This window comes from Dermochelys coriacea, chromosome 3, assembly GCF_009764565.3.
Source record: "Dermochelys coriacea isolate rDerCor1 chromosome 3, rDerCor1.pri.v4, whole genome shotgun sequence".
In the NCBI taxonomy this organism is placed as follows: domain Eukaryota; kingdom Metazoa; phylum Chordata; order Testudines; family Dermochelyidae; genus Dermochelys; species Dermochelys coriacea.
Genome location: NC_050070.1, coordinates 28,362,592 through 28,388,363, shown reverse-complemented (window position 1 = coordinate 28,388,363; position 25,772 = coordinate 28,362,592). Strand labels below are relative to the sequence as shown.

At 40.0% G+C, this 25,772-nt stretch overlaps 1 protein-coding gene across 2 annotated transcripts; it reads left to right on the top strand.

The window, feature by feature from the left end:
• The first annotated feature begins 416 nt into the window (after positions 1-416).
• Positions 417-23,021, top strand: TRIB2 (tribbles pseudokinase 2). 2 transcript variants are annotated; one of them, XM_038397877.2, is made up of 4 exons: positions 417-567; positions 1,430-2,071; positions 6,000-6,292; positions 20,658-23,021. In XM_038397877.2, the coding sequence occupies exons 2-4, from the start codon at positions 1,802-1,804 to the stop codon at positions 21,124-21,126; spliced, it is 1,032 nt and encodes a 343-aa protein (XP_038253805.1). In that variant the 5' UTR covers positions 417-567; positions 1,430-1,801; the 3' UTR covers positions 21,127-23,021. The 2 variants fall into 2 exon arrangements, with proteins under 2 accessions (XP_038253805.1, XP_038253808.1); XM_038397880.2 differs by lacking the exon at positions 1,430-2,071 and having other exon boundaries at positions 427-567.
• The last annotated feature ends 2,751 nt before the right edge of the window (positions 23,022-25,772 follow it).

Below are 25,772 nucleotides of genomic sequence, written 5' to 3'. Positions count from 1 at the left end.
TGGGTTCTTATTTGAGGAGAGTTTATTCCATTTTTATTAAGGACAACATCTACTTAAAAAAAAAAAAAAAGGTTAATAAGCCACCCCCAGCCGCAAGGTTCACGCAGTTTCCAACCAGACTATACCAGATGCCAGGCAAACAAAACAAGCGGAAAGCAGAGGTCAGTGAAACTCGACAGGCCCAGATCCCAGCATTGACTCAGCTCCAGTGACTTGCCAGCCGCAGCTACAAAGCGCTCACAAAGCTCCTATTTCACAGCCTGCGCTGCGGAAGGATATTTCACCTTGTTTACCCTGAAACCGGCTCATTCAGTGCGCGAGTGAGTGGAGGTGGGGAGGGAAGAGCCTGGGGGGTTGGCAGGCTCGCTCTGTGATTGATGGTGCCTTGGCTCAATGAGGAGGCGGCTCAGGGTGGGGTGGGCTTCTCCTCGGAGCCAGTCTGCCGAGCGGCGGCGGGGATTGTGCAGTCAGCCTTTGCACTGGGGCACGGTGTAAATGTGCTGCTGCAGCAGCTGCTGACATTGAGTAGTGAGGCATAGCGCGAGCTAGAGAGAGAATCCCAGCCACGTAAGTAGCTATTAATACATGGTGGAGGGATGATGCCTTGCTGAAAGGGATCGGCCCGGCCATCCCTTTCTTCCCCCTTCTCCTGCCGCTAGGAAATATATCAGATCCCTGCAATCATTTTTTTTTTTTGAGAGTGATTGCAATTTCTCTTCCCCCGCCCTGTACATTTCCCCGACCCTAGAGAAAGGAAACCACCAGGATTTTTCTTCCCCCCCCCCCGCCCCGCAGTTTGTTTTGTTTTCTTTTGTGCGTGAATTCTATTAAAGCGCCTGGAGGCCCTGCGGGAAAACACACTGGGGGGGGGGGACAAAACAAAAAAAACCCTCGTGCAATGGATATCTAAGACTCTTGATCGTGTCCTTGATTGCACTTTTTCTCTGATTAAAACAACAACAAAAATCTTGCGTTGCATAATTGTGTGGATATTTGTGCACATTTGTTTTTGGTTTTGCAGTTCATTCTGTTGGGGGGGGGGGATCCGAGGCAAAGCGAAGTATTTGTGCAGGTTTTTTTTATAGCTGTACTGTCTCTTTTGTCGGCTCTGCTGCTGCCGCTGACCGCTCTTTAAAGTTAAACGCTCCCTCTATTTTTTGGTGAATTTCTGGATAGCCCTTGCTATCAGAGGAAAGGTTCAGACGCCATCTACAGTTAAAACGTAGGCAACTTTTTTCTTTTTCTCTTTTGCCTTGTATTAAAAAGAGAGAAAGAGAAAGGACAACCCAGTCCTTTATACAGCACGTTACTTAACCTTTTTGGGGTTGAGCGAATTAAAAATTTTAGTGGGCGTTTAGGACACCAGAGACTGATACCGAATCAGCCTCCCCCTTCCTTCCCCCCCTCCTTTGCTTTATTTATATTGCAGCCTCCCTGCGAGGCTGCGTTCGAAAACCGAACGTTGCAGCTCTCCACGTTCTCAAATTAGTTACTTTGTTGCTCTCTGAAAAAGACAAAACCCAACAGTCAAACGAGTCGGTTGCCGTACAAGAAACAAAAGGACCTCCGGCTAAATCCTCTTTCTCTGATCACACGGGTCTCAGCACGCTGCTCTGAAGCTGATCCGCTTGCAAAACAATCTCTTTGATATTATTGTGGGTTATTATTTTTGGTACTACTAATCTACGTAACCCACCCCCTTTAATAACAACAGAAAGGCAGCTGCAGCTGGACTGGCAAGTGACTGATCTTCTTAACTCAGGGGTTTGGTATATAACTTTGGTTGGTTCTTTCAATACCCATGAACATACAAAGGTCAACCCCTATCACAATAGCGCGATATGGGAGACCTCGGAATAAAACCCAGGATTTTGAAGAACTCTCGTCTGTAAGATCTGCCGAGCCGAGCCAGAGTTTTAGTCCGAACCTAGGCTCTCCGAGCCCGCCAGAGACTCCTAACTTGTCGCATTGCGTTTCTTGCATCGGGAAATACTTATTGTTGGAGCCTCTTGAGGGAGACCACGTTTTCCGAGCCGTGCATTTGCACAGTGGAGAGGAGCTGGTTTGCAAGGTAACACCTTTCTCCATTATTATCTTTTTAACTAGATCGTGTATTGATTTATATTTGACCGGATAGCCAACTAATCTCGACTAGCTCGATTGTTAGATCAGTTTAAACCCAAACCCCAAACGAACAGAATTAAACAGGCACCCAATAACTTTCCCCCTCACTCCAGACAATGGCCACGTTATAACGGTGGCCTGGAGCCAAGCTGCCTTCTTCCCAGTACAGTTCATCTTGGATAGAACCATCTTTAAAAGATGTTTAAATGTTAGTTTGATCATACTATAACCTGGTCCTTCCCCATTCTCTCTCCAAAATGGAGCCCCCTGCTAATTAGAAGATACTGTGTTGTCTGTCTTTATTTCTTCAGTTTGAAACCCTTGCAAGTTGTAGACAGCTTTGTCTGAAAAGTGATTAAAAATCCACCTGGAATTAATCCTGCTGAGCTCTGAGCCCTCTTTGTTGAGGAGGTTGGTTGCAAATAGCATCCTCCCCCGTTGCACAATTCAGCAAGAATAAAAGCTGTACACCTACGTTTTTTTAAAGAGCAGACAAAATACCTAAGCCACTCTTTGTAGACTGCCTGCTTTTCAACGCCCCCTCCCCCATTTTCTTTTAACATTCGAAGGTGACCCATGGGAAAAGGAAACCCACATGCCTGCACTTCTATCAAGCGATGCATTTCCCTTTCAATCTGAGGGAATATTTTCCCCCCTTTGTTCCTAAACTGCACTGGTTACATTTTCATTGTCTCTGGTGCGTTATATGCTCATTCACGTAAGCAATAGCAGTGTGACTATATAGCAAATTGCAACCCTTCAACATGCACTTTAATGCTTGTATTGTTCCCAAAATATATAATTATGCCATTTAGCAATCTTTTGTAAATTTCTGGTATTGAGTTGTCTCTGTAATGAACAATAGACAGACACTCATTATTCAAAGGATTGGTCAAAACGTTGGTTATTGCATACTTTTAAATTTGAATCACAAGAAGTTATGTACTAGTATATATTGCAAGGGGAGGGGGTGCTAATTTACTCCTTGCATCTGTTTGTAAAAGATTTTGATTCAGAGGGTAATATAAATGGATGCCCCAGTTATGAGTGATGAGTCAACCCTGATTTTAATGAAGATTTAGTTTACAATTGATTATTTGGAGGGGAAATAAAAGACTTTTGTCCTTGGAAGCTGAGTGATATTGCATGTTTTACAGATGCATGCATTATGTTGCCAAAATAAATACAAGTTGAAATAGAATTTCTAGAATGAAAGCTCCATTCCTTATTGTAGAATAGAGCTACATAATAGGACATTTGCATTGTCTTATGAAATAAGGGTATCCTGCTGATTCTCTGCATGAAATTGTATAAAACCTTGCATGGCCAGTAGTAACTTCATTGCTGTGCTCTATTTTTAGCAAGTTTTTTCTCCCTTAGCTGCAAGTGTTGCAGCGTTTCAGGATATTTGTACGGCGGACTGCAGAAAAATTCAGTTCCTCAAAGGGTGAATTTGTTTTGTTTTTGCCATTGAGCCATACACTTTTGAGATGCTTGGGTTTTTTAAAACTTTATGCCATTCAATTAACTTGCCTTGAATCTCTAGTTTAACTGAGGAGTTACCACATTCCTAAATTTACCTCAATTAATGCATACTTTAAAACACCCTACAGTAGCATGAATCCTATATGGCAAATATCCTCCCTGTTAAGAAAGCTAACAAGTTTTACTGACTGGTATCCTACTGAGACAATCTTAAGTAATTTCTTGGGTGGGCATAGGGTGAGATAGCACATACATCCTGATAGTGGGTGCAACCAAATGAATCTGAACATCAGTTGTACAAATGCCATTCATTAGTTGCTTCTGGGTTCAGTGGCATTTGAACAATGGTATGTGCTCACTTCCCCTTGCTAACAAGAACTAAATCAGACTGCTGTTTATTGAACTGTGTCCAGGGATATTACATAGGTTGACTACAAAAAAGCCCTTTATAAAAAAATTTCTGGATAGTGACAGTATGATAGTACTTTTAAAGAAACAAAACACATATGTACTCGTCTTACATCAAAGATCTACTTGATCAGTGTTCCCTCAGAACTATGGAGTATAACATAGGTGGTTGTTGATGTTTTTTTTTTTTAAGGACACTGCAAATATATAAGAATTGTGGACAAATGAAGACAGTTAAAATACTGGGAGATTATGAAAGTCCTTTTTCATTGTTATGACAGCTACTTTTTAGTAATTTCAACCACTTCTAATGTGGTAGTTACTAAGTTTTTGAGACCTCAGCACAGATCCAAGTGTCAGTGAGTTTCCCTCTGGAATGAATTATGCAGTGGGGTTTTAGCAACAAACCATGAGTGCTGCCTTTGTGGTTTATCATGTCACCAGAACCCCTTGATGCTAATCTTCCCTTTTATAACATGAGTTGGGTTAGTTGGGCGTCTGCCTGTCTGAATGACTGTTGTCTGTGGTGGAGTATAGCAGCACAGGTAAGTATTTTTTTGGCCCATTTTGTCAAGTGTTCTGCCATCTTGGAATCTCTCTTGAAGGAATTTGTCAAAACTGTGCTTTGAAGCCCTAAAAACCTTAGTTTGTTTTAGAAGCTTTTTGTAAATTGCTGTTGAACCATGTCAGAAGATTTTAGTCTTAAAAGCTTTTAAAGCTTCAGAGGAAATGACAGTGATTGCCCCCCAAGGAGGCAAGCTAAGATATGAAAAACAATCATATTAATGGGAGTTTGGTTTAAGGATATACCAGCTTCTCTCAATGCTGTTAACTAAAACAATGCAAATAGTAGCCAGTTGCATCTCTAGAGGGACCAGATTACTGTTATGAAAGTAGCAGTACACCCCAGAGTGTGTTTGTTTCTCTGGTGCTGGAACCACTCACCCCTTCCTTTGTAACCTATAGTGCATCTGGGGCAATATAATAGTATAACAGTATAATATAATACACTCTTTGTCATCTGTTGCTCTGCAGTAAGAAAGTGTAAGCATTCCATTACTCTCTATGGAATCTTTCCACTGCTTTAGATTTTTTTTAATTGACTCAAATACTGATTCATTCATAATCACTAGACTATAGTAACATTTTATATTTGGATTTCCCAGCATCCTTTATGCATTTTTATAGCCCATTCACAAGATCACTGATAACCTGTTTACTGTTAAAGCGATACTCAACTTTTAAAGGGACACTCAATTATATTTGCCCCAAGATTTAATTACTTTTTAAAAGAAAGCTTGTATAAAGTCTAAAACCAGTATTTCCATAAAGTTTTTCTGACCTTTAAAACACAACTATTGCAAAACTAAGACTGAAAGTGAAACTGACTTCTCTGATTTTTCTTGTCAGCAATGAACATAAGTAAGAGGAAGTAAACGATATTAATGGTGACAGATTTGATTTTAAACATGAAAAATGTTAAGGCTTTAAGGAGTTAGTAAAATAGGTAAAGAGATTTGTTGGCTTTAGTTTGACAAGATCTCTTTAAGCACAAATCTCCACAGATTGCTCATGGTCTCTGAGGTCTTAGTTGGCTTTCTTCAAACGGAAGGTTAATTTGATTACTTTTGAGGCCTGACATATTTATATATAACTATGGCCCTCAAACCATAATGTAGATTACAATTTGAGTTTAATCACATATTGGGTCTTCAAGCTATTCATACTTTTACTTCTGGAGCAAAACCTCTACTTTAGCTTAGCATTCCCTTCCATGTAACGAGGTATAGTCTCTGGGTTGTTTTTTTCCTCAACAGCGTGCACAAATGTACATCTGACAATTCCACACATGGCAAGAAGAGTTGTAAAAGCAATGTACATACACAACAACTAATTTCTGTACAGTGCTGAGTGCCAGATATAACTACTGCTTTGTACCTTTACGCTATCTTTAACCCTGTTTTACTGTCATTGTCTTCTAGGTATTTGACATTGGTTGCTACCAAGAGTCATTAGCGCCGTGTTTCTGTTTACCTGCACACAACAGTATCAACCAAATTACTGAAATAATTCTTGGGGAGACAAAAGCATACGTGTTCTTTGAAAGAGGCTATGGGGATATGCATTCTTTTGTTCGTACCTGCAAGAAACTTAAAGAAGAAGAGGCAGCAAAACTGTTCTACCAAATAGCTTCTGCTGTTTCACACTGTCATGATGGTGGACTGGTTTTGCGGGATCTCAAACTGCGAAAATTTATCTTTAAGGATGAAGAAAGGTAAGAATCTTTTGCATGTTGGACTTGGGATTGCTGTTTGAATGAGTTAGTTTCTCTCCTCCTTGCTCTGCTATAGCCAGCAAATTCTAGGTTAAGGTTAATATTGCACTGTGTTCGTTACTGTAACCCTATCTCCCTGATGAGGAGAAAAACCCTGCAGATCTGTGCAGGGAAGCCTGGTAAGGAAATGCTTTGTTTAGGACAGTTTTCCTCATGCTCTACTACCATTCTGTCCTTGGAGCTGGGGAGCCATATTTGAAGTGAGTATACTTTTTTCTCTAACAACTATGTGAGGATTTTGGGGCCAAGTAGTATGGACATTTAGTATTGTTTCCCGAACCTCCATCTCTGCACTGTGGAATCTCCATTGTCCTGAATAGGGATTGGCTTCTGGAGGAAGTCGCTGGCTGCATAGAGAGGTTGTGTACATGGAGGAGAGTGTGTGCTGAGGCCTGTGGCAGATCCCCCAAGATCTGTAGGATTTGGAGACTAAAGTTGCTGCCCATTCCTAACAGGGGTGGAGGGAAGAATTGGCTTAGTGGTTAAGGCACTGCACTGGGAGGTCTGTTTTCTCCTGTTTGTGGCACAGACTTCCTGCGTGACCTGCATTTACATACAAGGTCTATGGTGGTTGGGTGTGTCAACTTTTGAGTGCTCAACTTGAGATTCATTAGGCCTGATTATCAAAGCTGCTAAGCATCCACAGCCCCCACTGACTTCACTTACAGTTCAAGGCCCTGAGTTCCTCACAGGATTTGGCCTTAGGAGATCCACCAGGAGGGGGATTGAAGCTGACAAGAACCCTGAACTCTTTGAGGAGAACTCTCAGCATTGTTAATACTGTTTGTGACCAGAGGTGGCAAGGAGAGTGCAGTGATAGCGTTGCTTCTGTGTGTGTCATGTGACAACAACAAAGTTAGACTCCTGGACTGTTTGGTGGTGGCGCACTTGAGGAGCAGAGTTGTTGTAATGCTGGTTTTGGAGGACCAACTTTTTTTTTTTCCTTCCTATCTCCTTGCTTTTGTGGTGAGATGGTTCTGGATATAAGTAGATGAAGGCGATATTGTAGCAGACTTCAGAAGGTTAGAATCCTTTCCCTGTGGCTATCAGTTCCCATTAATTGTGTTCCATCATGCATTTTGATAGTGATTTCTCACACATTGAGCCCTGCTGGAGCAGTGTGGAACATGGGAGAAATATTAAACTTGAAGGTGACTTTCAAAGGATTTAAAATAAAAGGGAATGGAAAGAGGTGGAGCTCTGTGCTTTTTACTTTATGATGTGTATTGTGTTAGGGTTGTGGGTTTTTTTTTTCTTTTTCCCTTATTTCATGCAGAGGATTTATGCCTACTTGGCTGCAGGCTGACCCAAAAGATGGAGGGGCCACACCAAAAAGACATAGAGGCAACAGTCTGCTGAGAAGTGCAGTCCTCATCCCCAGTTACTAGAAACAGAGTATGGGGGATATTATTCCCAATAGGCTGTCCTTGACCCTGTTTTGAGGGCTTCCTCTTTCAAATCAGTCCCGGCTGATAGACTTCTGATTAGTTTGAAGTCCTTTACCTGGCTCCGGGGGGAGAGAGAGACTCTACACCAGAGTCACTTCTAAGTTTTCTGTTTCTGTAACCTTCCAGTCCTGTGATTCTGTTGAGTGTCTGCCTGTTCAAACTGTAGCAGAGTGAAATTGGCATTTTCACTGCTGTGCATAGGATTTTGAATTACTTTAATGGAATAGGTCAGTGTCTTGTCAGTTTCATTTTTGTGGCTGTTCAGGAAAGCTATGAGTAGCAGTAGAGGCATCTGAGAGATCCATCTGCAGGCTGAGGAACACAGTGCCGCATCTATTCAGATTTGGAAGTTTCTCCTCAACTATGAGGAATAGAAACGTTCTCTTTTTCTAACTAGAGTTTTATGGATACCGTCAAATTTAAATTTTGGAAAAACAGGCTTTTAATAAAACCTAAGACAAACAGAAATATTTTCATATTTAATTCCCATATAAACAGTTATTTAGAAACAAATAGCTCTTCTCCATTTTCTCCACCACTGCAATACATAAGTTCCCAGTGATGGAGCTTCTAGTCTTAAGGGAAAGGGGCACTAGTGATTAACACTGTGTCCAGTCTGAGATAAGTGGAAAATGGAAACAATTGGGTTTTTGCAATTGTCACTGTTAATTTTATATTAATAAATAGTTATAGCATGATAGCACATAGAGGCTTAGTTTAGAAGTATAGTAAGAAAACTTACATATGGTATTTTAAATTGGCAGAGTCATTTTTACTTTGTTAATAAAAAAATTTGCACAGAGAATATAATATGCTCACAACAGGTGTGGTCATATAGTGTAGTCAGTGGATGTTGATCAAAGGAACTATGGAACTTTGCTCTTTGGAAATCCTGCACTAAATGCTTCCCAAGATCTGACTACATTATAAAGCACAAAGCCAAGTATAGGTATGTGCTACAATAGCACTGCTTTATTGTTAACATTAACTGGAGGGTCAAAAACCAATCAATTATTAACTAAAAGAGAATGTTTCTTCTGATTTTTAAAATACCATATGCTTAGAGGTTAAAAGGCTGTTGCTAATTACTTTTAAGCCACTAATAAGAAAATTAATTTTCATCCAGATATGTCAGAGTGATTTACAAACATTAAATGTATTATAACCATTTCTCATCTGAACAAATTGACAGTCGGTGAAACAGATAGTGAAAGGCAGAAATAGAAGAACTAGATTCTATTTTTATTTTTCTTCACATGCTCCAAACCATCAGAATGCAATCAATCATCACTTTCAGTCTGCTACTGTTGTATTTACTCTCTGTAAAATCTTCTTGCGACTTCTTAGTTCACTGAAGATGTTGCAGTGTGTGTCATTCGGTGACATCCAGAATACCAGGCATTTCAAACAAGGCTGCTAGTGCTTGTGATGTTGCATTCTGAGAAACATCATCACAGAAACCAGCAGCCTGCTTGGAATGCATGGTATTTTGGTTGTCGCAGATTGCTGCTGTCTGTGACATTTGTAATGAACCAGGAAGTAGGAGGAGGCAATTTTTTTTTTTTAAAGTGTAAAACTGTATGTCTGTCTGCTAAATAACTTGGGCTTCTCTTCTCTCCTTCCCCTCCCACTGTTGTTTAATTGGGATCCTTCTGCCCAGATTTCTGTTCCAAAGTGTTTTCATGTTTGTTTTTGCAATTCATCTTTAATACACACGCACACACACACATGCACCCCTGTTAAACTTTCCCGTAGTTAAAAAAAGAAAAGGAGTACTTGTGGCACCTTAGAGACTAACAAATTTATTTGAGCATAAGCTTTCGTGAGCTACAGCTCACTTCATCGGATGCATCCGATGAAGTGAGCTGTAGCTCACGAAAGCTTATGCTCAAATAAATTTGTTAGTCTCTAAGGTGCCACAAGTACTCCAACACTAACACTCCTGCTACTCTGAAACCTTTCCCTTAGTTGAAGACCATCTGACCATTATTTCTGTAGAAACAAGATTGGCACAGTAGCATACAGCCAGCACTTGAGTGAAAACTCTCCCACTTTTTGGCTGCTTTTAGCTGAGAGCTGCAAAAGCAACTGATGACTAGGAACCAAATCAATAAATCTATGTATTCTTCAGAAATAGTTCAAATTCATTAAAAAAAAATCAATTTCAGGGTTTCTTAGTGCCTACTCCTCTTTGGACCTAATGATGTCTAGGAATACATAACCATGTCCTAACGTTTGAAGTTCTATTAAAAACATGCACAGTTGGAACCTTTCTTACCCTTTCTGAACCTGTATAACAGCTGAAAATTAGAAAGATATAGGGTTTCAATCCAGCAAGGTGTACTGAATGCCCTTAACTCCCACTGACCTCAGTGGCAGTTGAGGGTGCTTAGCACCTCATAGGATTGAGCCCAAATTCCATTAATGACAATCTGGTGATATTCTAAAGCAAAGCTAGAATGTGTTGGTGCATTAAGTTTCACATGTTGTGCTTAGGATTCAATTTAAAGACCTCATAATCTAAAATTACTGTTGCACAGTTAAAATTAAACAAAAAAATGGGAAGAGTGATAGATTTATTTTCCCCCAGTGGTTATTACATCTGTCAACTTCATTTGGAGTTTTGAAGCTTAGCACTTCTGCAAATCTGGCCCTAGGGTCTTACAGATGTGTTAATTTATCCAGCTTTGAGAGCCTATGTATTTGAGCATTGTTAATTGAATTCTATGAAATATACAGATATGCACTGTAATCAGGGTAATGTTATGGTAGAGTACAATAGTACTTTTGTGTTTCCCGACCTGAACTATGCAATCTAACTGTTCTGTTTAACATAAGGTTTTTTGTATTTAATTTACCCTTTTTAAATACAAATTGTGAGGGTGAAATGGACTGAGCTTAATGTTAGAATTTCAAAGCTAGACTTTTAAATTCATACCTCATCTCTGAAGAAGTAAAGCCCTTTAAGATGCTGCTATGTGGGTGGAAACGCTTAGTAAGGCCGGGTTAGAGAGTAGCTTCACATCTGTTTACATAGTGATAGATGTGACTTTGCTATATACAATTCAGGGCTAGACTTTCAAAACAGCTCAGCTTCCATGTAGGAGCTGACCAACTTTTTGTTTTTGTTTTGGTGCCTAATTGGGAGCTCCGTTGGGTGCCGTGCACTTTTAAAAATCTGGTCCTTACATTTTAATGAGATTTTTCTCCTGTAAACTGACCTAGCAGCATAATCTGTGCCTATGGGCAGAGGAAATATGCAGTTTTCCCAGCTGTTCCTCCCCCCCCCAGTGATGTCACAGAATGGTAGAGTCTTCATTGGACAGTGGTAAAAATAGCTGTGGGCCCAGTATTGCTGTATATGTATTAAAGTAATTCATCAGTTTTATATAAAACATAATTGTTCCAGGAGGAGCCACATTGAAGATTTAAGAATCAAATCAGTCTGTGTATGGAGCATGCTCTTTGCATTGTCTTTCCTAACACATGTAACACTTCTCCTGTCAGGGAATTATTAATTTCTTTATAGCATTTTAAAGACTTTAATTATATTAAAATATTAGCAGTCATAATGTTTGAAGCATTAAGGATCTTGCACATTAATTGTTGTTGTTAGGGAAAATTAAAATAATGTTGGTATTCCAGATATTGTATTTTTCCTTATTCTTCTAGTAAATATGCGAAATTGCATGCAGGTGAGAGTTAATCAAAATAAATATAACTTGACACTTCGTCCTATACCAAGGCAACACATTGAGCACAATCCACTAATTTAGAAAGCCTGTGCTAGTGTAATAGGTATTTATTTGGTACAGTGAGCAGTTTCGGTTTTCTGGAACTGCTCATTTCCTTGGGTCTAGTGTATGCTGCTTTAAGGTAACCTAGTTCTGTTCTTTGGCATCCTAGTGCAGTAAAACTGATCCCACAGAAAATTGGAGCAGAGAGTTATTTTGCTGCATACTTGTTAAGACCAGGTCTACACTACAAATGTACATTTGGTATAACTACATCACTGTAATTCACACCTGAGTGACACGATTATACTAACCTAGTCCCCCGTGTAGACAGCGCTATGTTAACCGGAGGGCTTCTCCTGTCAACATAGCTACCGCCTCTCGCAGAGGTGGATTAACTATGCTGATTGGAGTAGCTCTCCCATTAGCACATTCTTGTCTGAATCGCTACAGCAGTACAGCTGTCCCGCTGCAGTATTTTAAGTGTAGACCTGCCCTGAGTGACTGTTTCTCTTATTTTGGGCAGTGCTGTTTCTTCGCCGCTCCACCCACCGTGCTTCCTCCCAAAACACTCCTGTCAAATTGTATTGCCGTTAGCTGGTTGAATTCTGATGTTAGCAACCTTTAACCTTGCTTAGAACACACAGTGAACAAACATGCTTTCTAGGAGTTAGGGAAACTGTTTAAAGAGCTTTCAGTTGTAGCAATGGCAGTTGTGTAAGCAGAGCTTTCTTAAAATAAAGATGCAGAAACAAAAGTAGGTTTCTTTTATTGGCTGCACTATCATCTTCCATTAACCTAAACTGAGAGGAAAGGTGTAACATTAAATAGTGTAACTTCAACTGTGGAGGGTCTAAGCATAGATCAAATTTCAACCCAGAAACTGAGGCTCTTTCTAATTATTTTGCCTTTGACAGTGTGTGGGAAGGTTGGATTGTGTCTTCTCAGGCAGTAAATCTCATTAATCAAACTTCAGATAAAAAACAGAACAGTTAAGTAACTTCTGTCAGCAGCGAGGTTCATGGTCCCTTTGCTCTCTGTGTCGTTTGATTGCTAAGCCTCCTTTTTGATCCAGATGTTTATACTATGCCTTTTTGCCAGAGCCTGTGAACCAATCAACAAACCTTAAGCATCAGAATGTCCCTGTGAGGTGGGTAAATATTTTCCCCATTTTATAGATGTGAATGTGGTCATTGTGGTTAAGTGATTTGGCCAAGGTCATAAACGAGGGAGTAGCAGAAGTTGGGAATAGAAGCCAGCAGTCCCCTCTGTTGTTCTAATCACAGTACTGAAGCACTAGTTACTGGAAGAGCATGGGAGCTCCAAATTGACCGGACAGCAATTAGAGAAGACTGGGTCCTCCAACAAGAGTTGACCATACGTTGTGGAATATCTGCACCTCTCCAACCTAGCTGGAAGGTGTTTTCCTCCTTTCTCCCTCCCACTTCCTGAGACCACCTTCCATCATTCCCACCTCCATAGCTAATTACCCCTTTCACTTAGGGGTTTGTTATTCTTTAGTGCCTAGGTGCCTCCACATTCTGTGCTTGAAGCACATAGACTGAATGAAGCATCATTTATGGGCACTCTCCTGTGATTGGCAGTCCTCTTCTCGGGTGTTTCAGACAAGTCAGCAAGTGGTGTACACCATGTTCCCTGAGAGGGCTGATCTCCCTCACCTTGTGCTTAGGCGATAACATTGAATCAGTAGATTCCTGAATGAACTGTGTAATTCTGACCGTTACTCAGCATTTTGTTTTGAATTCTAGTCAGTCACATTTTAGTTACATTGCTGACTTTCTGCAGGGTTTTTGTTGATGATAGTAACTAATTCTGTTCCCCTTCCCCCCTTCCCCCCCCCCCCCCCCCCGGGCAGGTTTTGATTACTGGACACTTGTTTCACTTTCCAAAATAAATATTTGGCCAATATGCATGGCCTACATTTTCAGAAGTGACTAGTGGTTTTTTTTTTGGTTGCCCAGCTTGGGACACCAGAAAGGCGCTTGATTTTCAGGCCACCTGCAGAACAGCACCCAGCATTTTGTGAAAACCAACCTCTTGTAAAGTGTCTCAAATTGAGCACCCAAAATCTAGTCATTTTTCAAAACTAGGACTGTTTTACATAGGTCCAGTTTTGCTCAATGTAAGCTCTGGGTGCTCAGCACCTCTGAAGATTAGGCTGCTTATTTAGTGTGTCTCCTGGGGCAGTAAACTTAGGGTTAGTTCTTATGCTCCTTGTGGACAGCTATCTTAACTAAACCAAATGCCTGTCTTTGTTCCTTCCTGCCACTCCTGGTGTAAAAGGCTCTGGAGAACATGGTGGATAGAGGTGCATAAGGTTGCAAGTGGAGCCTTTTAAAACCATTGATCTCTACGCGATCTAAGGAAGATAAAAGTGAGTTCAGGTAGCCACCTTATCCCAGATGCTTATCAAATTATGGAATCGTTGTGGTCTTGTAACAAAATCTTATCCCTCACTGGAAAAAAAAAGAAAACTGAGATCCTTTTCAGTTAGAAAAGTACAGAACTGGAACTACATTCCCTTTAGTGAAGGTCTTGTGTCCTAAATCTAGAAGAACACAGATAAATGCATTATAAGGTATTCCTACTGCAGTATGCACTTGCAGACAGTACCATTGCATGGAATTCTGTTCAGGTGCTGTACAATAAGATAGTGGAGCCACGTCATCCCTCCTGTGGGTTTATCCTGCATGAAGGGCAATCTGGGTCAGATTCTTGGCTGATGTGAGCTCAGCTGAAGTCAGTGGAGCTATGTCACTTTACACCAGCTAAGGGTCTGGCCCTAAATTTCAAAGCCATGCTCATCACCCTGGAATCTGAGCAACTGGGTTGAAGTTTGTACTTGCAGAGGCATTCTTCTAGGGATGGTGAGGGAATCTGCACAGTCACCACCCCACTACCATATAGGGATGGGGGGAGAATCTTTCCATTCCTTTGGTAACAAGTATCCTTCTGCGCTGTCTGATCCCCCTCCCCCTTGGAAACACACGGGGACATTTTGCCAAGGATGAAAGCGGGTATGTTCGTTCCGACAGCATTAGTCTGAGTTTACTTGCTATAGTCTGTGCAAGTGGTGTGGGGTCAGGCCAGTGGAGCTGGAGAGCTGCCAGCCTGTGCCTTCACTGTGGAGCCTAATTCCTATCGAAAGGGTTCTGTGACATAGGGGGAAGGAGGATTAATACTGAGAATGCAGCACTTCCCCTTCTGCACTCCATTGCTAAGTTGTTGCAGGGAGAGGGAAGGGGCTGTCCCCTTTGCCCTGGGTAAGATAGCATGCTCTTTGGTGCAGAGATCAATTTTGAACTAAATTATGATATGCTCACTTTAGCAAATGTCAGGATTTAATAGTGCGTGTATCTAAAGTAGACATTCACTTCAAACTGCTTGCCTGGTTTGTTTAGAAGAGGTTCTTTTCTCTTATTTACAATAGTCAGTTCGCTTCAGAGAATAGTGAGCAGTGCCAGCGTTTTCTCACTAATCTGATGGCACAGTCAGTTTGAGCTCAGTTTTTACCTTATAGTGAGCTGCTACTAAATTATCTTGATTGGATTTGATTATTGGCTATGTGGGAGCAATTATTGATCCTGCCCGAGTAGTCACTGTCCCTGGAGTGGGGAAAGAGTATGGCTCAACAACAGTCTCTCTCTCCAGCGAGAGCCAGGTCTGTGGGGGCCAAAGGAAATGCCATTCTATCCTCAGCCAGAATGATGTTGCCTATGACATATGGTCATGTGAATGCCTTATGTGTGTGGTCTAACCTAGGAAGGAGTCTTAGGATGGAAGCGGTAATCTTTTCTCCTCCCCACAAAATGTCATTTGATATTGGTTTGCTCTCTGTATAACTATAGAGATGTGAACAGATAACAATAGAAGTTGCTTTCTGATCTCTTGGAGCACAGGGCTACTGGCTAAATTACTGTCATTCCTGAACACCCGCTCCCAGCAATGTTTGACTAGCAAGTGGATAATGTACCTATCAAGTTAGAAGTGAGAGTAGTTTCTTGCCCCTTTCTTGGAACCAGCTGGTATTGGCTTCTGGTGGACCACTGGTCTGGTGCAATATTGCAGTCCCTGTGTTCCTAAAATGTTAATGCTAGGTTCAGCTGCTGCAGCCAAGAAGTCAGTTTCAGTATATGCTGTATTGGAGAAACATAAGAAACAGATGCTGTACTAATCACCCCTTCAGTTCATGCATGCCCTTCCTACCTATAAGGCACCTCAGAAATACTCTTTCATTTCACAGTGTAATCTGTTGAATGTTCAGGTTTTTTCCTTAGTGGTAAAAATGAGCTTTGAGGCCTCTGAATAATTCCACTGATTCTAGTTCTGGAAATTGTTTGCTTTTTGGAGAACACGAGAGTAGCTGGAGTGTGATTGCAGAGTTTTCATGGCCCTGGCTTCTGTGTTAAAAGGCAGCGTAGTAATTTGTCAGTAATCCCCAAACTCTGCAGGGAAGAATAATGTGAATCACTGTGAAAAAGTGTAGGCTGTATGATAACAAAACTGTCTGCCAGGAACTGATGCCAACTCAGGAGGTTACATTGAAGAATCTTCTAGAAGAGGTTTAATTGATCAGGTTTTGTTACATTACTGAAGAGCAAAGTCTGAATGCAGTCAAGTAATGAATGGCATATTGATAAGAAATTCAGAGTGGTATTGTTTTTCTTGGGTTTCCCTGACGGTTTCTATGGGGACAAAGACGCATTTCCCGTCTGAGTACCACTGCTGCCCTCTGATTGCACTTCTGTGGTTTCATTCACCAGTAATGGGAAAGCATTCATAGGCAGAATAGCTTCCCCTTTTTAAATAGCCTTGATTCAGGGTTGCATTTTTTTAATGCATTAGGCTAATGCAGTGTTTTATCAATGATCTGATAGATGCATAATGTTCTTTTTCCAAGTGCTTATTCAGTCTCTGCATTAAAACTTGAAATTATGTACTGTAATTATGCAGGCCTTCACAAAAGTCTTTGTTGCACTACAGTATATGTAGAAAGTGACTCTCATCCGTCTTTGGCAATTGTGTACATCTGAACTTTAAGGATTAATTTGGCATCAGCCATTCCTATAGTAATGTTTAAACACTGCTCCTTCTTCTGTCAGTAGTGGATTTACTGGGAGAAAGGAAGGATTTTTAACTGCAAATTAATTTTTTAATTTTCTTTTATTCCAAATTGGTCACAGCACAATGTGAAGAGTTTCAAAATTGATAATGAATTCATTTTAAAATATTTGCTTTGAGAGGGTCTCTTGCCTGCTAAGAATCAAATTTAGGCTTGTCTGTTTACTCTGAAACTGGATAACTTTCCCACCCTTTATGCAGAAACCTACATTTTCAGGAATGACTGGACACCCCAAAATTGCTAATGTGACTCTCCTTAAAAGGGCAAGTACTCATGCCTTGTGAAAATCAGGTCCCCTTTTAAAATGTTAGACACTCCAAAACTGAGGCATCCAAAATCACTTGTCGCTTCTGAAAATGTAGGCCAGAATATTTTTCTCCATTGCTTTAAGTACTAGGGAGGTCGGGTTTCTCTCTTTTCTCCACTGAATTCACTGAATGTGGGTCTCGGTATCTAAAGCATTTGGAAATACCTGCACATGTTCTCTGTCTGAGTGTAGACAGCTTTATCATAATGTGTTCTCCAATAGGTGAAAAATGTTCATTGTTGTAAATTTATGCTAGTCTTAGTGATCTTTCACAAAAGCAGCCTATCTAAATAAAATGTCTAAGCAGTTCATGGTATGTGAGTAGGTACTAATTTACATTCAGTACACCTGATGTGTAAGAGCTTAAGAAAGCAAGCTACTAGTTTTATGCAAAGTGAAATGCAAATATACTAGCTTGCATGTTTCTAGATCACCTTCACAGAAGCACTGCCTCTAGCAAGGCCACCGTTTCCTTGCTTTAATCATAAATAAAAAAGAGTGAATGAATGTGGGTGTAAAATATATATATATATATACATTAAAAAAAAAAGATTGGGGGTGGTCTATTTGTGTTTCCTCAAATCTACTCTGTTCAGAAGGATGAAAACATGGCTGTGTGCTTCATTCAGTCACAGATTATGGTGGTGCAAGCAAAAAATGGCCAGCTGCTTTTCAGTTTACTGGCTTAAACCAAACCTGCAATAGCATGCATATAGGGCTTGATCCTGTAATGCAGGGCACCTTGCATAAGGCTCAAGGTCATAGTAAGGTTTTCCATTTCCAGCGTGTGTGCGCATTGCTTGCCTTATAACAAAGGAAGCCTCTTCTCTCATTGGATTACTTATGAATCAAATATTTTTGAAGGGAGAGGAGCAGTCTTTCTGGTCCCACAGTGTCAGTTTTGTACAGCACCACTCAGTCACAAGAGCATAAAGGCTTGGGAATTCAAATAACTTGGTTTAAAAAAAAAAAAAACCAAAACACAAAAATACTCACTATTCCGTCTTTCTCTTTTTAATCCATAGCTCTATTGGAAATGTAAAGTAAGATAAGGGAATAAATACCATCTGAGTGTCAACAGCACAGGGAAATGCATACAGGTGTTTGTGTGTGTTGGATTCCCTCCCACAAGTTGCTTATAAATAGAATACGCCTCTCCAGTGTGTGTGTATTTTACTCTCTACAAAGATGAACTGATGGATTTGCAGCTTGGCAGTTTAGTGACTGAAGTACACATCTGAGTAACTCTGCTCTACATCTTGGTGGAAAATGTGACAGGCTGCAGTATTGGGACCACCACTCATGTCTCTGCCTTCAGTTTCAGTCCCACTTTGCCCTTTTGCTTTTCTCTCCTCTCTCATCTTCCCTCCTTTTCTATTCTCTTGTGTAGATATAGGAACAAGTGCATATTTAGGATTGCAGAGGGAATCCTACCCACATGTTTAGTCAGCTTCCCTCTTCAGCCCTTTTGGGCATAAAGAGCTTCTGAACTTGACACAGAAGGAAATTGACTGTGATCTCCTAACTTTTCCTGTGTGAGGTATTACTGCAGTAGATTATTGTTTGGAGTGCTAGAGGTTGGTTGCCTGTCCATCGCCACCAGAGGTGTCTATAAGCTGGCAATGGATAGTTAATCAGGAAGCTGATGCGTGGCACACATCCCATCACTGTGAAGTAAGGGAGAAGACATTGGCCTATTTAATCATAGAATGAGGTGCCTTTATGTCCTGTATTTGGGAGCCAGGAATTCTGAATTGGGTATTTATGACTTCCTTATTCAAGGCACATTGCCAAAAGGGCTTTGACCTCAACTAGTAAATGTCTCTAGATGTTGAAATGGTCTCAGGGTGTTTGGAGAGTTTATAGAGCAGTCTGCTATATAGCACTTTTCAACAGTCTGCTCTGGTTGGTTCTACATATATAGCCCTGAACTGTCCTGGATCCAATTCTAAAGCCAATGTGGGTCACGCATGCCTTTACTACTCAAGCCCAAGATAAATTCTCCTCAGTAAATATTTAAGAACTAGGACTCCCCTTTTGTGTCCTAATACTTATTAAAAAATAAGTGTTTTCTAATGAGGGGCTGTGACCTGCAGTCTGTTCACAGCTCCACCTGTGAATGGTTTTGGAATACTGTCTTGTACAGGGCCTGTTCTGGTCCTGGGGCCTACCAGGGGCACAGCGCATAGATCAATGATGGAAAGAGACTAGGACCTTATTAGCTAATATTGGGTTATGATCCCTGATGTGAATATTTTACATTGAACACTGTATCATAAAAGAAAATCCTGATAAATGTTATGCTTCTGTTCCATTCAGAGAAGGAGGATTCCAATGTGCTTGCATTATACTAAAACTGTTCCTAAACTACCTGTCTTACTGGTGAATAAAATCTATTGTCTAAAGAGTAACTAGTGTCAATGTCCCCTTTGTCAGTGAAAAGGGATCTCAACTTTAAATGCTATATAGATATGTATAGTTAGACTGTACTAATATAGTAATGTAACAAGTAAGCTGGGAGTCATTTTTCACTTTAGTTTTGAAATAAAAGAGAATTTGCCACTGCAGAGTTTATTTTTGCATTGTACTAACAAGTGCATGACACTTCAGACATAAGCTTCCAATCTAGATACACCATTTCTATGGTCATGCTGAAAATCATTTTTTGTTAACCTGTCCATCACAAAGAACTGTATTGCCTTATTTCTCTTGATTCCCCCTAAGCAGGATAGTCTTGTTTTAATCTGTTAAATACCATTTTAACATACCTAGCTAATGTGATGCCATTTAAAGGAATGGTTGGGAAAACTTAAATTTTATTTGTATAGTTCATTCTTCCTGTACTGTGTGTGAGGGTTAAAGAGAAGATATTTTAGGGCGAGATTGTGACTTCATTACTCCAGTTGACTTCAGTGGGACTACTGATGTGAGTGACTGCTCACCAGTGTCAATAAGGGAGTTGTACTCTAGTCCTTAGCTGGTATGTCACTTTGTGGTCTATCTGAGGAAAAAGCTTTGTTCTCCTGCAAGTAGATTATTACTGTACCAGCTGCTCCTTGATTCTGAGCTTTATCCTTTTTCAGATGTTACTTCAAACTCCCCTTCACCAAACACAGACTGTATGTAAATGATTCATCTGAAAAGTGTAGTCAGTTTGTAATAAAAGAATTCTCTAGTTCTCATAAGCTAGAAGCTATCTCCTGAGTTTCAGTAAACTGGGTAATATCCCTCTGGAAACAAAGAAACCACCCTAACTTGCATAATGAAAGGGGAAGAATCAATGGCACAAGAACAATCTAAAACACACCCTACTCCCGTTTGTTAGTTACAATCTTAGTGAACTTGGCAATGAAAGACTCCACCATACTCCTTTTATCAAGAGCTTTGAAATGACTTCTCATGCGTGCCCTACTGTAGTTAACTTAAGTCTTGTTGGTAGAAAGTGTAGGCGCATATGATTGTCTCAATAAAATCAAATGTCTGTCTGGGAGGGAAGAGACAATGCACATGTTACGACAAATAAAGGAAATCTTACCCTAGGAATGGGGATTCCAAACAGATGCACCTTTTTTGATTATTGATTTTTGATGTATTATCATCATAATCATGTAATTGCAATAGTCTGGAATTCATCAGTGGGTTTAATGGTTGCCTCTGTTTTCTTTCCCTACAGGACTAGAGTAAAATTGGAGAGTCTAGAAGATGCATATATTTTACGAGGAAATGATGACTCTCTTTCTGATAAGCATGGATGCCCGGCCTATGTGAGTCCAGAGATCTTGAACACAAATGGCAGCTACTCTGGCAAGGCAGCAGATGTATGGAGTCTAGGTGTCATGCTTTACACAATGTTAGTTGGACGCTATCCTTTCCATGACATTGAGCCTAGTTCTCTCTTCAGCAAGATCCGTCGTGGGCAATTTAACATTCCAGAGACTCTCTCCCCCAAGGCAAAATGCCTTATACGTAGCATACTGCGCCGGGAGCCATCGGAACGGCTGACTTCACAGGAAATTCTGGACCATCCCTGGTTTTCTACAGATTTTAATGTCTCTAATTCAGGATATGGTGCTAAGGAAGTATCAGATCAGCTGGTGCCTGATGTCAACATGGAAGAAGATTTGGACCCATTCTTTAACTGAGCACAAAGACTGGTGTTCAGAAGGTACAATGACGAGATATCCACATGAAGGAGTCCTTCCTGACCATGTTAAATCACATCCTGCATCAGCCTAGCTTGGTAGCAAAAGACACAAAAGATTCCTTGGTTTGAGAAGGAATCTCCACAAGGAGCTAATATAACAAATGTAGCATGGGGACAGATTTGCGGGGAGGGAGCCTTGCTATCAGGTTAGATTGATTTGGAGGGGAGCGAGGAAGGCAGCATGGAGCAATTGTAGCTTCTCACCTTTTGGAGCCAAGGAGACTGACTGCACATGCCAATTCCAGTGCAGCTGTATCACTCCTATTTCTGTTTCATTAAAATAGTTGCAGTTCACAACAAGTAGAGAAACTATTTGCCTCAACACGCATCTTGGCATCGCACTGTTAAATATTTAACTTCAGCCATTATTCAGGGAAAGTACAATTGGCTAATTTTTTTTTTTAAATCTGATGTCTAATAATTAATGGGATTCATTTAAGAAAAAATTAGATGCACATGGACATGAAAGGTGGGTGCTAAAAAAATAAACAAGTTCAGTTCATGTCTCTTGATAGCTATTTTCAACTCATATTTCTTCTAAATATACTACTTAATATTCTTGTCAGGAAATGACATTTTTAATGCTTTGTTCCCTTAAGGGGAAGTAACTGTCATTTAACAAGCTGTTCTGTTTTGTGTCAAATGGTTTGTTGCAGGAAGTTATTATTACTCAAGCTTCCAGATGCATTATTGCTATAATATTAAAAGAAGAAAAGAAAACCTATGTTATTTTTAAAAGGGTTTGAAATACTGGCTGCCATGTTTGCCATGCTGCACGTATGTGACTGTACAGGGCAGAAAGCCCTTGCATCAGTTCTAGATGCAGGAACCAACTTTTTGTTTAACTGACTGGCCCACATGTAAATAGAGGGCTCTTTATTGAAGAAAAATGTTAACATTTTTTCTTTTGAATTTCTCTTGAGATGGCAACTTTTTTTTTTGTTTTTTGTGGGTTATTTTGTTATGCCCTGAATAAGAAATAAAAGGGTATTAATAAGCTGAACATTATTATAATATGGATACTTCTCCCAAAACATACGCAGTAATATGCACCTTTTGTATTGTCAAGACTTACTCTATTTATTGAAGAAAATGTCACAGTAGTGATGTATTAAGCCAGTACTTCAATTACGGGTTGACTTGGGATGACATGTTACATGCTGTAGTTAACACATTTCTTTTCTGTTCAGGTATTTCTGTCCCTGAATAACTTTTTATTTAGCTTTTTTTTTTTCTAGATAGCTTTATTTGATTTAGACTGGCAAATGTTTTTAATTACTGCTTTTATATTGCTGTATGATATTGAAATCTCTTTGCATAAATATTTGTGTTTCCAGTACCTCAGTTGTTCTGATATTACTGCCTGTATACGTTTTGTGAAGTGGTCATGTTTTTTGGGTAGGTACATGTGGACTCTGTAGTATGTAAATGTTACTTGAATTTGTGCTCAATTATAGTATGTGGCATGTGCGTACAGCTGCTTGGCATTTGACGTATGGATGCTATTTGCCTGCCCTGCAGGGAAGTTACGGTCCCACTCTTGAAGATTTTCACGGGCCTTTATCAAAAGATGAAGCTAGCTGCAGCTGACCTGCCTTGGTTCTATTTTGGTAACTAAGAATATAAAGGGAGTAATGTTTTTACGCTCTGAAGATGGTGCTGTGTCAAGAAGGACTTTTTTTTTTTAATTTTAATTTTATAAGTACCTTGTAGGAGGAAAGATTGGTGATGTGCATGGTGGGGTTTTACTGCCTCTGGTGCTTTGTCATGTATTTGGTTTAATGTTTTTGTCCTAATCTCTTCAATAAATAAAATTGTGCATATTTAACTAAACCACAGTTGTGAAGGATTTTTTTTTTATATGTTCCACACTGCTGCAGCAGTCTTGGCCATTTCTCATCATTTAACTTATATAGTCTCCAAACTGCTGCTAAGTGCTCATTAAACCTGTAAAGACAGGCCTCAAATAGCTTATCAGAGAACTCTTAAGTCTTCAGACATAAATGTCACAGTGTTACTTCTGCGAATGAAATTAGTTTTCTTGAGGCCTGTTAGGATGTCAGGATAAGCCAGTTTCTTCTTGGTGCACCTGAATAGCTTCCATTAATGAGAGTTATGCTTCCCCAGTGAGACAGCACATTCATCCTGCAAAGAAATTACACTATCTTGCTCCTCAAGTCCTGAGGAAATGCAGATGATTACCAAAGTCCTACATGTCATGCTACCCCTAAATTCCATACCAGAGGCGCTAAAGCCATGGCTGAGGAAACGACTGTCTTTTTTGGGGGCTCGAGTCTCATACCCTTACTCATGTTGATCAGTACTTTACTCCTCAAATGCTTCAGTTGATCCCAGTGGAAGGTGCATTTCAGGGTGTGTGAGTAAGGGTGTTGGGAATCTGAACTTTTATGTAAAAAATAGTGGAGAGTTCTGAAAAAAGCAGGACTCATTCTGTTCTGGGCATGTCTACTGGTGTGAAGAACCACTGCTAACCAGAATTCACGCTTAGAGTGACGCTTCAAAATAATGCATTCAGTGAAAATCCACTCCTTGGTACATAATACAGCGATTAATATCCTGTTGGCTAATTCTGTACCATGCTGGTTCATCCTACTTTATTTTCTGGCACACATCTAATACGCTGGGTGGTGGTTGTTTGAGAAATACAAATTGATCTTCGTAATGTCAACCTACAATGTCATTAATATGTGGAAACTCTTGGAGAAATTTGCTTTTAAATGATCTGTGTGTCTGCAGCCAGAGTTTAAATTACTTGAAACTCTTTCAAATCAAACTCCTACAATAAATGTGCTTTATAGGAAAAAGCAGATTGTGATCCCGCACAGAAAAGGAGATTTGGGGAAGTGTGTGAGTGTGTGAGGGGGGTTATCTCTTCCCTTCCCCTTCCTCCCACCCAACACTCCCATATATACCCACCAACCTACCCCATAACTTACGCAAACAGCTTCTGTTCAGTTTGGGTAGAAATAGTTGGATTTAATTTTACAACAACCTGTATGCTTTTTCGGTGCCAGTAATTATATGAAGAAAAAAATGTGGCTGACTAACGACTGCTCATTTGCAGTGATTTATATTAAACAATAAAGTATGCTTGATGCTGCTGTGAAGGAAGCCTTTGGCACTGGGAGTCAGTTTCTTTACGCAATGGTGATAGAATGCCTTATCCTTGTAGCCTGAGCTCTGAACTTTCAGGAACCGAAAGCTTAACCTTGGAGGGGTGGTTTTTCAAATAGTTGATCTTCGGCTTTTTTCATTTTAATCTTATAGGTGCATTTAGTATTCCTGAAAGTAGTAGTAGTTAGGGATCAGGCATCGTGGAATCTTCCCAATGGCTTTGCTAATACTGGTCATGCTTGACTTGGATGCTAACTGCTATCCCAGACTTGGTACACTCCTGAGCAAAGACTGCCAACCTTGTTCAGTGGAGTGTTGGTTCATTATATGGGCAAGTGTCTAACAAACTAGAATGAAAAGCCTTGTTCGCAAATGAAATCATTCATCAGGACACAACCTTACAGCAGGCTTTCAGAGACAAAAAGTTACCAGTATTGCAGTATTTACTGTGGTGGTTTTTAATGCAGCACAACTTTTCTTGTGACTTTCCCATCCCAGGGACACAAACAACTTAGTCATTCATTCAGCACAGTTGTATTATGTATGCTGATCACATTGAAATATGGAGGTGCACCAACTTTGTGAATAAACATATTTAAATTAACAGTAAAACCTGTTACTTGTGCTTCCAAAAAAAAAATAATCCCACACTTTCCTGGCAGGCAGCATAAGGAAGGGTATGTAGTGTGATGCCAAGGGGAAATTATTGGGAAGGGAAAAAAATACCATTTACCCTGAAATGGTTATGTAGAAATTGGAAATGCATGAGTGAGCTTTGTGACTAACAGCATAATGAATACCAAAAGAATGACTAATTATTGGTTCCTTACTCTTTAAAATTTTGCCTAAGCTTTTTATGGAAGAAACTTGCTAATTTAATAACTGTCAATATAGCCAACAACTTGACTAACTTTTAACTGTCCTGTCCTTTCAGCAAAAGCAAATGTTAAGATTATTACTAATATGATGAGGCAAATTCAGAAGCAAGTCTGTGAGCCACATTGTAAGACGCATGTAATGTGGTATAATTCTATCTGTAGTACAAAAAGCATTTTACAAGAGGGAATAATAAATTATAGGTTAAAATAGACAACTTAACATCCCCCTATTAGGTACTTTTCCTGTTACATCCTTGTCTTCCAGTTCCTTGACTTTTGAGTTAAACCAGTATAGATAGACTCATTGGTTGAAGTCCTGACTACTGAAGTCAATGAGAGTTTTTCTGTTGACTTCCATAGGGTAAGGATTTGAAAACTCATTGGCCTAAATTCAGGGTATGTGTAAGTTTGCTTATGTTGGTAAATGAGTGTGAATCTAAGGGACAAATTCTGCTCTGAGCTATACCTGTGTAAATCCTTAGTAATTCCAATTAAATGACTTATGCCAGTGTAACAGCACAGAAATTTGGCTCTTGAGTCTAAACTGGTATACCTAACATGCAGAGTGGGC